The sequence below is a fragment of the Solanum lycopersicum genome, chromosome 8, assembly GCF_036512215.1.
Source record: "Solanum lycopersicum chromosome 8, SLM_r2.1".
NCBI classification, from domain to species: Eukaryota; Viridiplantae; Streptophyta; class Magnoliopsida; order Solanales; family Solanaceae; genus Solanum; species Solanum lycopersicum.
In genome coordinates this window covers 57116750-57129093 of record NC_090807.1, presented here as the reverse complement: position 1 = coordinate 57129093, position 12344 = coordinate 57116750, and the positions used below count along the sequence as shown (strand labels likewise).

Here is a 12344-nt window from a genome sequence, read left to right as displayed (position 1 = left end):
TCAAAGCACTTTCCTGACTTGTTTGGTCATGCTTATAGGTTCACCCAAACTTCGCAGCTCATTTGTAATAGAAGACAACTTGGTGAACATGTCATGTATAGTTTCTCCTTCCTTCATTTTGAAGTTCTCATATCGTGAGGTGAGCATGTCAATCTTGGATTCTTTGACTTGTTCAGTTCCTTCATGTGCAGTCAACAAGCAATCCCAAATTTCTTTAGCAGACTCACAGGCTGACACTCTGTTGTACTCATCAGGTCCTATCCGACAGACCAGAAGAGTTTTAGCTTTGAAACCCTTTTCAATCTTTTTCTTGTCAGCGTTATCATATTTCTGCCTGGGCTTTGGAACAGTAATGGTCTTTTCTCCATCCTTTACTTCCATCATTGGAACAAAAGGTCCATCTAGTATAATATCCCATAACTCACTATCTTCAGCCATGAGATAGTCGTGCATTCTAACTTTCCACCAACTGTAGAAATGTCCATTGAAACGAGGAGGTCTGTGTGATGACTGACCTTCTTCGAGGTTAAGTGGAGCTGCCATTCTTAGAACAAAATTACTTCCTTGGTGTTAACCAAATAGGTAGTGCCTGCTCTGATACCACTTGATAGAATGTATGCCTTCACTTAACAAGTAATGGACCAGGTCTCTTACTTTACTTCAGAAAATTACCAGAAAGTTAAATGCAGTAAAATCAACATAATGATTTTACGTGGAAACCTCCTTGCTTAAGGGAGTAAAACCACGACCTGTCTCACAGGATTTTCAATCGTTTTCACTAATCTTCAAAAGCAAAAGCGAAACACGATTACACCAAACGTAAGAAAGAGTTATCAATCTTACCGTTAAGCAATAGACCTCTATTGCTCAACAAGTCAAAGTAGAAAAACAATCTACCCACTAAGCTATCCCACCTGGACAACCTAGACTTTTAACACAACACACCAATTCCTTTATAGATTTAGGAGTGGTTTACAATTTAAGAACAAGAGAATAAATTCCTAAACAACTAGACGAAAAGCTCCAGATGTTGTTGTTGTCCTAGGAATGATTCTGCCTTTGCTTTGTATTAGCCTTTGCAAGAGTTCTTGAAAAGTGTTTATCAAGTTGCAAAAACTAGAGAAAAGTGTTTAGGAAAGTGCCTTTTATATGGACAAGTCACTTTCCTAAACTTCTTTGCCATTGGCTGGAAGGGTCACACTTTCTGACGCCATCGGGAAGTGTGCACCTACTTTCTGCACCATCTCCAGCTGGCAGTTGACTGGCTCGTCATCATGAGAGCCTGGTACTTCTACTAGGTCCCTGAGTTTTGTTTCATCTGCAATACTTTGAACAATACACCTGCAATACTCAAGTAGAAAACCCGGTACCTTTATGAGGTCCCTAAGTTTGTCAAATCATCAAAACTACAAATAACAAGTATATTCTCACTTCATTTAAACAACCAAAAGTACTAATTTTGATATTTATTTAGGAAAAAAATAAAGCGTTTGATTTAGTGGCGGAGTGACGAGACTGTTTAACATTTAATTAGAGACCTCATATTCGTATTTAGAATGCTAAAAATAAAATCTTTGTGGAGGCTTCCCCTTCAATATGGACCCTGCAACATTCTCTATTAAACTCATTTCCATCTCTTTTTTTTCCTCAAATTTGAATGGCTCTAGGTTATTAATTATTTTATGTATTTATTTAATTAATAATATATATATATAAAGCTCGGGCTTTATTAATTTAGTTATTTTTTTAAAAGATAATGTATAAGTATCTCCTTAACTTATATTCGAAATTTCAAAGACACACTTATACTATATCATATTACCCCTGAATTTATTTTATTAATAATTTTCTATCCCGTTTCGGCCTACGTGGCACTATCTTATGGATCCAATGTCGGTTGACTTTTTTTTCAACCTAGTGCCACATATACCGAAAAGGATAAAAAAAATCATTATAAAATAAGTTCAGAGTTAATAGAAACTTAGTATAGTATAAGAGCATGTTTGGATGGGCTTAAGAGCCTGTTTGGCTCAGCTTAAAAGCTGGTCAAACTGACTTAAAAGCTGGTTTTTGACTTATTTAGCTGTTTGGCAATACTCAAAATAATTTATTTTAAGTTAAAAAAAACTTATTTTAAGCCAAAAGTTAAAAGTTGGGGTATGAGTGCTTTTTTTTTTCAGCTTATAAGCTGTTTTAAGTTGACCACATTTTTACCTTTTTGCCCCTAACATCTCTTTCTTCTATTTTTCCCTTTTCACGTGTGGATGATAGACAATTACTATTATTAATGAATGAAAATAAAATAAATCTTAAATCTTTCAAGTGATCTATTCAAATTATATATTATTAAAATGTAAAATAAGTTGCACATATAACTTAAATAAAAATTTGTATTCCTCTTATAAATAATTTGTGATAATAAAGAAATATGTGAATGATAGACAATTATTATTACCTATGGATAAAACTAAAATAAAATCTTAAATCGTTCTTTCTATTCAAATTATATATCTTTAAAATCTATAATAAGTTTATATTCCTCTTATAAATAATTTGTGATGAGAAAGAAATATGTGAATGATAGCAAAATATAATTATTTATGGCTGTAAAATATAAATTAATTAACTTTTATCATGTTAACAACTTTTAAGGGTATTTCAGACATGTTGATTTAAAAAGTTGTTTATCAGCACTTATTTGCCAAACACATCAACATTTTTTTTTAACTTCAGCACTTTTATCAAACGCATAACTGCTTATTTTAAAAATAAGTTTCAGCACTTTCAAAAGTACTTTTTAAAAGCTGCTTTTATTAAGCTCATCCAAACGGGCCCTAAAAGCTGGTCAAACTGACTTAAAAGTTAATTTTTGACTTATTATAGTGTTTGACAAATATCAAAATGACTTATTTTAAGCCAAAAACTAAAAGCTAGGTGAGGGGTGTTTTTTTTTTAAACTTAAAAGTCATTTTATGTTTGATCATATATATTACCTTTTTACCCTTAAATTTTTTTTCTTTTTTTTTATTATTATCATTAATATTTTATTATTCTTTTATTATTTATTTTATCATTCTTTATTATTATTATATATTATTATTATTGTTAATATTTATTTTTTATTATACTTTATTATTATTAATATTTTATTTATTATTATTATTATCATTTATTTAATTATTCTTTATTATTATTATATAATATTATTATTATAATTACTGTTATTATTATTATTATTTAGATATTTTTATTATTAATATTTTATTTACTAATTTTATTATTATTATTATTATAATTGTTATTATATTATTATTATTATTTTCATATTATTATATTATTATATTATTATTGTTATTTATTATTATATATTATATTATACCTATTATTATTATTATTTATAAACAATTTATGATGATAAAGAAATATGTGAATGATAGCAAAATATAATTACTTATGGATGTAAAATATAAATTAATTTTGTTTTATTTTTTAAGTAAAAAAATCTTAAATTAATCAACTTTTATTATGTTAACAATTTTTACGGGTATTTCAGACCTTTTGATAAAAAAAAAAGTTTTTACCAACAATTATTTGCGAAACACAAACAATTTTTTTTTTAATTTCATCACTTTTTAAAAGCTACTTTTTTTAAGCCCATCCAAACGGGCTCTAAGTGTGTCTCTGGAGTTTCGGGCATAGGTTGAGGGGGTATTTGTACATTTTCCCTTTCTTTTATTTGATACAAATAAAATTAGAAGAGCCAGTTAAATTTTTAAATATTTATTATCTATTATTTTTATTATATTTTAACGTACTTTTCAAATAATATCTTTGTCATATGTGATATTTTGAGAGTGTATTAATTTTTAAATATTTTTAAAAATATTTTAAATTATTAATTATTATGATTTAAGTGGCACATGTGAAATTTTTGAGAATTAATTATTTTTCTAATATATTTTAATAAAAGTATTTCATTACGTAGTTTTTAAATAATATATGTTATTTCTCTTGTCCTATTTAATATGGCACATGTTAAATTTTGAGATTTAATCAAATTTTTAATATGTTCATATTTTAAGTTGTGATTAATAATACTCTTAACGTAATTTTCAAATAATATATATTACCACCTTCGTGCCAATTTATGTGGCTATGTGAAATTTTGAAAATTAATTACATTTTAATATGATTTTCACTATATTAAGTTGTTAATTATTGTGATTTATAGAATTTTTAATGTGATTTTCAAATATTATATAATACTCTCCCAGTCCTAATTATGTAGTACACATATGAAATTTAAAGAGATAATCAAATTTATAATATTTTAATTAATTGTTAATACAAATTTTTTAAATACATAGTATATAAAAAAGAAAATATTAAAATAAAAATAAATTAAAACATAAAATACGAAATATAAATAGAAGTTGAGGAGAAGGGCAAACCGATCAATTGACCGCTGACCCTAAGCTCCTCCAATTCACTTCTATAATATGTTTAAGTGTGTATATATATAATGGTAAACAAATTCTAATAAAATAGAAAATATTTTTTTTCTGGACAAAAGTAGGATAAATAATAAAATCGCATTATTAGGAATATAATGTGTTTACCTCTATTTAATTTAGTTGTTACCATTTAGGTTTTACGCCTCTTTAGAAGCTAGTTATGTTTATCATTGTATACTTATTTAGTATATTTTTGAAATTAAGTTTTTAATAAATGAACATTAATTATTTTATTTTGATTAATAATTTAACTAATGAATATGACTTATTACTTAATTTTTCTATGTTGGTCAAATAGATATTTTCAAGGCACTAATATTCTCATAAGGGTAAAATAAGAAGAATATTATCATTTATGTATTAATTTTGTGAAATGACAAATATTAAAAAACATCTAAAGACGACATGTAAATAGTCGTCATTTATCCATTCATTTTGTGATATGACAAATATTAAGGAACTTCGTAAAGACTACATGTAAATACATTTATTTGTAAAATGATATTCTTGATCCTCTAAATTTACAAAATGATAAATATCAAAAAACGTAATAAAAATGACATAAATAAAAATCAAGAAAATAATATATTTATTTAAAAACTGATAAGATATTTTTAGGATCAAATAGATCAATCTGTTAACTGAAGGTATCTTTAACCCTTTGCAAAGGACTACAAAATCAAATTCCTGATTACTGCTTCTTTCTAAATAACATAATAATAACTAAACATTTGAAAAAAATATGCAAAACTTATTTATATTGAGTGTTTATAACAAATTAATATATATATATATTATATTTTAAATATTTTAAATATTTTATTTAATCATAATTAATTAATTTATATTTTACTTTATTAAATTTCATGATAATTAAAATTATATCTCTAGACTCTAACCGCTGAAGATAAGTTTTTTTCCATACCACTACCCTCTAGGCCTCTAATGGTACTAATTTTATATTAATGCTGACTCAGCCATGTCTTGTTAGAGTACAACATTTCTTAGCCTATATATATAAAAATGGAAAAAATGAATTAACATCCATGTGGGAAGTAGTTGGGCACTATTGGCATATTTTTGATAAAATTTATCCGTATCATGTGTTTATATAAATTTAATATATGTATATTGTGTTTGAATTAATAATTTATTTTATTTTTATGTTAATTAATAACATAATTTTATTTTATTAAATTATATAATAATAAAAAATAAATTAATTTAGTGTAAACATCTGATACTAATAAATTTTCCCCCCATATTTTTTTATTTCTCTCCGAGAGGCTTGGCATTATTAATTTAGTAAGTTCACTTGAGGATAGTTTTATTCACATATTTATAACATTCAATAAACTTCTATACATAAATTATTTACTTTCAAAAAAATAGTTTTTTCTTCGATTAGTTCTTATTATTTTTATATTTAGTTGAAACTAATTATCTTTTACCATTAATTATCTTTTACCATCAACCAAATTAAACGACCCCACAACTAAAGTACCGTAGAATTGGAATTATATGAATTTTGATAAATTTAATAGCTTTTTTATAGATTTTTTATTTAAAAAATAACTAAATATATATTAAATATATTATTTGTGAATTTTTAAAAAATTAATTAACAGTTATAAAAGAAATATAGAACCCCCAAATTTAATCTTGACTTCGCTATCTCGTCACATAGTTCTTGACTTTTTTCATGTTGGTTCAAAAATAATCAGGGTGTAACTATAAGAAGCTACAATATATCATATTGGCGGATAGATGAACAGAATTTCTACATCTTCAATCTAAAATTTTATGTTTGAGTTTTTAATATGAAAAAAAAAATTATTAGGAAATATTTTTTCCTTAAATGGACCTTTATGTGATGTGTATTTGAATTAGCCTCGAAGCATCAAAATCAATATTAAATATTGAGTGAAAAAAAAAGAAACTATTTAGTATACCAATCTTTTCTTCTGTCATTATTTACTCAAGAAGAAGCAAAGAAAGATACCAGGAAAGTATAATAAGTGTCATATAATAGTCCAATTCCATGATATTTTTTTTTCTTACTAGCATCTAACTTATATACGCGTATGTTAATTATGTTCGCTTTATTCGTAAATCAAATTAAATCTTTAAAAGAAATCAATACTTTTTTTTTTATAGACTGGCAAAGGTTTTTTTTTTTGCTTGAACTTCTTAGTAAATAAAAATATAAATTCTTGTTCTCATCATGTGTCTAACATCAAATCATTAAAACGTATCATGGTTTGATTTAATAAAGTAAAAATATATATTACTGTAGTTAATTATGATTAGTTGATCATAATTGTGTATGTTCAAATACATATCATGCATTCATTAATTTGTCATTAACATCTAATAGAATTAAGTTGTTATCGAAAATTAAAGAACTTTATTTTTCTAAATTAAACCCTGTGATCGAGAGATAGTTGATCATATCTTATTTGTGATAGAGAGATATATAATGTATGAATTCTCGAGAATAGTCACGTCAGTAATTTCCCCGATTGCCCGATAAATTTATCAAACAAATTAAAGAAGTCGCAATTATAATAACATCAACCCAAACTTGACCTCCCAATTATCGCGTGGAAACTTAAAAAAATAAACTTGGCATTATAAATTTTATCGAATTAGATTGTGATGTAGTGTTGAAATTGTTTCAACCTAAACTATACCTCCTAATTATCAGGTGGAAAATTAAAAAAAAAAAATCAAACTTGGCCTTCTAATTTTTATCACCATGGGTTGGATGCAGTTTTGAAATTGTTTCACGCTTATACAGATGTCTCAAGTTCAAGTCCTATGTATGTAAAATATCTTGTTGGAAGCGTCATCCTCAAAATGAGTCCTACAATGCACATCTCGGAGTAGCTCCCCTGAACTGCCGATATATTTATCAAACAAATTAAAGAAGTTGCAAATATAATAACATCAAACCAAACTTGACCTCCTAATTATCGGGTGGGAAATAAAAAAAAAAATCAAACTTGACCTTCTAATTTTCAATATGGATTGTGATGCAGAGCTGAAACTGATTTCTCTCTTAATCATAGGTCTCAAGTTCAAGTTTTGGGTATGAAAAAAAACTTGTTTGGAGCATCATTCTCAAAATGAGTCTTGTAATTGCCCCTTTCCAAAATTTAATTGGAGCTCCAATGCTTTAAAAAATAAAAAATTGGCCTCCTAATTTTTAATTATTTTTTGCAGGAAAAAAGGTAACTAAGTGGAGATGATTTATAGTTTGGACAAAACCATACAATTATTGTATTCTAGTAATAATTTATATGTCCCTCCCTAATAGATTCATGGAATCAACTTTTTTTAAAAAGGAGAGGTAGCTATTGGCATTGCAAAGTCAATGGAAGCATATGGTTTCAATTGATAACTAAGGTAGGCCTATTTAAATGTCATAATGAATAGTAACAAGAAAGTAGTGATAAAGAATAGAAAATAATTAAATGAAGAAGACAACACCAAATGACAAATTCACCAAACATACTCATTATCATTATGGTGTATGCCAATTTTGTTGAACAACTTTTGCTATGGTGGGATAAAAAGAGCATAGGGCATCTATGATTGAACTAAAGTTTCATCACGCATGCTTCATAAAATTCTCTTGTTGTTTAATTTTGATTTGTTGGTTGAGTCAAACTCACATGTGAGCGATCTGTAAATCAATTAGCTTTATATATAATCTTTTACATATTTGTTTTACAGCTTTAAACTTTTCTCTCACAGTGATATTAATTTATAATTTTAGGATTGAAGATAGAAGATACTTACCATCCAAATAAATTAGTAACCTTTTTTATATGAGATTTAAAATTAGCATACAAATGATCAATCTAAGGTTTATTCAGAATTGTAAATGGACAAAGGAAACGTACCATTTCCTCTTTGATATTATTGAAAACCAAAATGGAAATTACTCATATAAATAGCCAAATGATTAACTTGCACTAATATTTTGATATTTGAGAGAAAATATATTTTTAATTTACCAAATTATTTTTAACACGCTCGAAGTTCATGTAGCTCAGTATTAAATGAATGTAATAAAATTGAATAAATTTTCATTATTATGTTTTACTGTCACGTGTCTAATTGATGAAATTCTCATATGAGCCTAATTTTTTATTTTTTTTTTAACAATCTAACACTTTAATTATTTAAATAATGAGTGATAACAAGATTCAACAAAGTCAATATTTCTTAATTCTTACCCGTTCTGATGTTATACATTGAATTGTATATCAATCTATTTAAAACGTTAAACTATATATATTCAAAATAATATATATATATATATATAATTTATGTACTTAATTATTCTTGAAAATTATAATGTCACCCATTTGCCCCAAGAATAATTGAGACTATTTTGTCTCTTGTTAGCATATAAAATGTTTTTTTAAAATGAAGTGGTGCCCCAAGTGGACCTCACATTTTCCCAATCAAATAATGTAGCACGTCGGTAGAACGTTTTGACTTATGCCTTCTTTTTTTAAAAATTTTTTATTTAGAAGTGAGTTTAAAGAAATTATAGTATCAGAAGTTCATTATGTTAGCAGGCTGACCTTGCTAAATTTAAATATAATATATAAAAAAAGAAATTATTTTTTTAAATGTCTAAATTATGTGTAGTAAAATATTTTACATCCAGTTTCCAAAACGGGTTTGAGACAAATCAGTATGAAAAATATGGGTAATTTTAGGGTGTATTTGGTACAAAAAGAAAATATTTTTTTATTTTTTTATGAGAAAAAATTGAAAAAAAATATTCTTTTTTTAAGAAAAAAATTCTTAAAACGAAGGACAATGACTCCCTCCCTCCCCAATACCTACCCTTTTATACATAAATTTTTTAAAGATAATTAATAGTATTATTTTATTTATTTATCAAATGTCATAAATTAAAATAAATTTAAAAATCAACTTATTTTTTGAAAAATATTCTCCTTTCATGCCAAATGTACTCTTGGATCATGGTGTGTAAACCTTTATTATTGAAGGAATAAAAAGAGTAGCTTCAAATTATATTTTTCTCCTTTTCATTTAACATAAATTAAGATAAATATGTTTATTACGTACCGTGTTCATGTATGTTGATCTTCTAGTCGTCGTAATCATTCAACAATTTATTAAGAAGAAATCACACACTATATACAAAATAATAGAACAATATATATTTCTAGTTAATACAAAAAAAATAAATTAAATCAACTCTCCTTTTTAAATTTGTCAATTATTATTAGAATATCGTTTTCACCATTACTACTTTGCCACCGATATTCTTGTCTTACGAGCAACACTTGACGTGACTTTTTTTTCTCTCTAAACATATCAACTATTTATTATCGATCTAAATTTTTTTATTCAAATATGTAATTATTTATTCGTAAAATCAGTTTCATCACTGTCTGCCACCCTAGCTAAATTAAATATTATTCTACGAGTGTGTATAAATATATAGCTGTACATGGTCCTCCTCCGTTTTAAAAGCAAAAATAAAACCATTTCATTAATTTGACGAGAAATTAAAATGGCGAAAATTGCTGTTGGAAGTAGCCGTGAGGCTATTCAGCCTGATTGCATCCAAGCCCTCATTGTTGAATTTATTTGCACTTTTCTCTTTGTTTTTGCTGGTGTTGGATCTGCCATGGCTGCAAGTAAGTTACGTTTGCACCCATCAATTATGCCTCTTTTGCTTTTTATGGTTCGGTTCTTCTCTGAATCCCGCGCATATATAGCGTGCACTTAATGCATAAGATTGTCGTCTTTTTGTTCGTTTTTGAGTTGTCTTGATATAGAGTGTTGTTTGATCAATAGTATATACACTTAAATTAATTCTTTAATTTTTATCTATATATGTGTCTTTTAATTTTAGAATAATTAATGTTAAGGGCAAAGTTGAAAAAAGATAATTAATTCTCTATTGATTAATACACGACAATTGACTAATTTTTCATTACAATTTGTTTGACCTATTTTCTTTGTAAGTCTGTTTAAAATAAGAATGAATTTCTCCAAACCTTTCAACAAAACCACAAAATTAAAGTGTATTTGATATATTAAAAAGTTTTTTACTCTCTTAAATTGTATCAAAATCAAATAAATTGAGAGGGTATAACTTGTGTACATTTGGCTATATAATTAAAAGGGATGCATAATCAAATTAGAGTATTTTTGAATGAAAACAGATAAGCTAAATGGAGATCCTCTTTCGCTTTTTATGGTCTGGTTATTTTCTGAATCCCGCACATATATAGCGGACACTTAATGTATAAGACTGTCTTTTTATTTATTTTTTAGTTGTCTTGATAAAGAGAGTTGTTTGATCAATAGTATATACACTTATATTAATTCTTATAATTAATGTTAAGGGCAAAGTTGAAAAAAGATAATTAATTCTCTCTTGATTATTATTATACATGACAATTCACTAATTTTTTGCATTTTAATTTGTTTGACTTATTTTCTTTTGAAGTCTGTTTAAAACACGGATGAATTTCTCGAAACCTTTCAACTTTCCACTTACATATTTAAAATCACAAAATTAAAGAGTGTTCGAACATATTTTTGATTGAAAACAGATAAGCTAAATGGAGATCCACTAGTGAGTTTATTTTTTGTGGCAATGGCACATGCATTGGTGGTGGCTGTGACAATCTCTGCTGGTTTTCGTATTTCTGGTGGGCACCTTAACCCTGCTGTCACACTTGGCCTTTGTATGGGTGGTCATATCACTGTCTTTAGATCAATCCTTTACTGGATTGACCAATTACTTGCTTCTGTTGCTGCTTGTGCTTTGCTCAATTACCTCACCGATGGAATGGTAAGTACTCATTTCACACCGTTTTAATCAACGATGAAATTTAAGATCTAATGACACAGTTAATGATAAAAGTTTTGAAATTCTTTGTTAATATGTACATTTTTTTTTTAGATAACACCAGTTCACACCTTAGCAAATGGAATGAGCTATGGGCAGGGGTTAATTATGGAGGTGATTTTGACCTTTTCTTTGTTGTTCACTGTGTATACAACACTTGTGGACCCCAAGAAAGGAATTCTTGAAGGAATGGGCCCACTTCTAACTGGGCTTGTTGTTGGGGCCAATATTATGGCTGGTGGGCCTTTTTCAGGAGCTTCAATGAACCCAGCAAGGTCATTTGGGCCAGCTTTTGTAAGTGGAATCTGGACTGACCATTGGGTCTACTGGATTGGGCCTTTCATTGGTGGTGGGCTTGCTGGTTTTATTTGTGAAAACTTTTTCATTGTTAGGTCTCATGTTCCTCTTCCAAATGAAGAGACTTTCTAGGGTTTTGTAACAAAAGGCTCTTTATCTATTCTTGTAGTTTTGGAAGTCTACCTTATCTATGCATGTATTTTTTATGTTATCCTTTTTGTAACTTTATATTTTAATAATACTTTCGCTAGACTTGCTACGATTATTTCATTACGAAACTAAAGTACTAAACTACCCCGTTTGGTCATGTGATATTGGTATCATGATATGAAATCAGAAGATGAAATTGAAGTTTTGTCTGGACATGAGATGTGGATTTTTTCTGTTGTATATTTTCTCATAAACATAAAAATCTCATGAGTTGTAAAATTATTAAAATAACCCCAATTGTTTATTCAATCTTATCAAATTAAAAAATTATAAAATCGTATAATAAATTATTACAAATATATTTGTTCTCCATTTAAGTAATTGTTTCATTTAGCTTTAATTTAATAAAAAAAAATTGAACATAAATTGTAGTGTACTAGTTTTTAATATAATCCTCTTACATAGTACGG

The 12344-nt window shown here is 27.0% G+C and overlaps 2 protein-coding genes across 2 annotated transcripts; one reads left to right on the top strand and one right to left on the bottom strand.

Annotated features, from left to right (window-relative positions):
* Positions 1–438, bottom strand: LOC138338061 (uncharacterized). Its single transcript, XM_069288529.1, has one exon. The coding sequence runs from the start codon at positions 436–438 to the stop codon at positions 1–3; it is 438 nt and encodes a 145-aa protein (XP_069144630.1).
* A 9519-nt stretch (positions 439–9957) lies between these two features.
* On the top strand, positions 9958–12075 carry LOC101259178 (aquaporin TIP4-1). Its single transcript, NM_001302912.2, has 3 exons — positions 9958–10204; positions 11129–11370; positions 11482–12075. Exons 1-3 carry the CDS (start codon positions 10078–10080, stop codon positions 11854–11856), a joined length of 744 nt encoding a protein of 247 aa, NP_001289841.2. The 5' UTR covers positions 9958–10077; the 3' UTR covers positions 11857–12075.
* The last annotated feature ends 269 nt before the right edge of the window (positions 12076–12344 follow it).

Coding starts and splice junctions, on each gene's coding strand:
- LOC138338061 (XM_069288529.1), bottom strand. CDS start 438: ATGGCTGAAGATAGTGAGTTATGGGATATTATACTAGATGGACCTTTT.
- LOC101259178 (NM_001302912.2), top strand. CDS start 10,078: ATGGCGAAAATTGCTGTTGGAAGTAGCCGTGAGGCTATTCAGCCTGAT. Junction 10,205..11,128: donor TGGATCTGCCATGGCTGCAA/GTAAGTTACGTT, acceptor GATTGAAAACAG/ATAAGCTAAATGGAGATCCA. Junction 11,371..11,481: donor ATTACCTCACCGATGGAATG/GTAAGTACTCAT, acceptor TTTTTTTTTTAG/ATAACACCAGTTCACACCTT.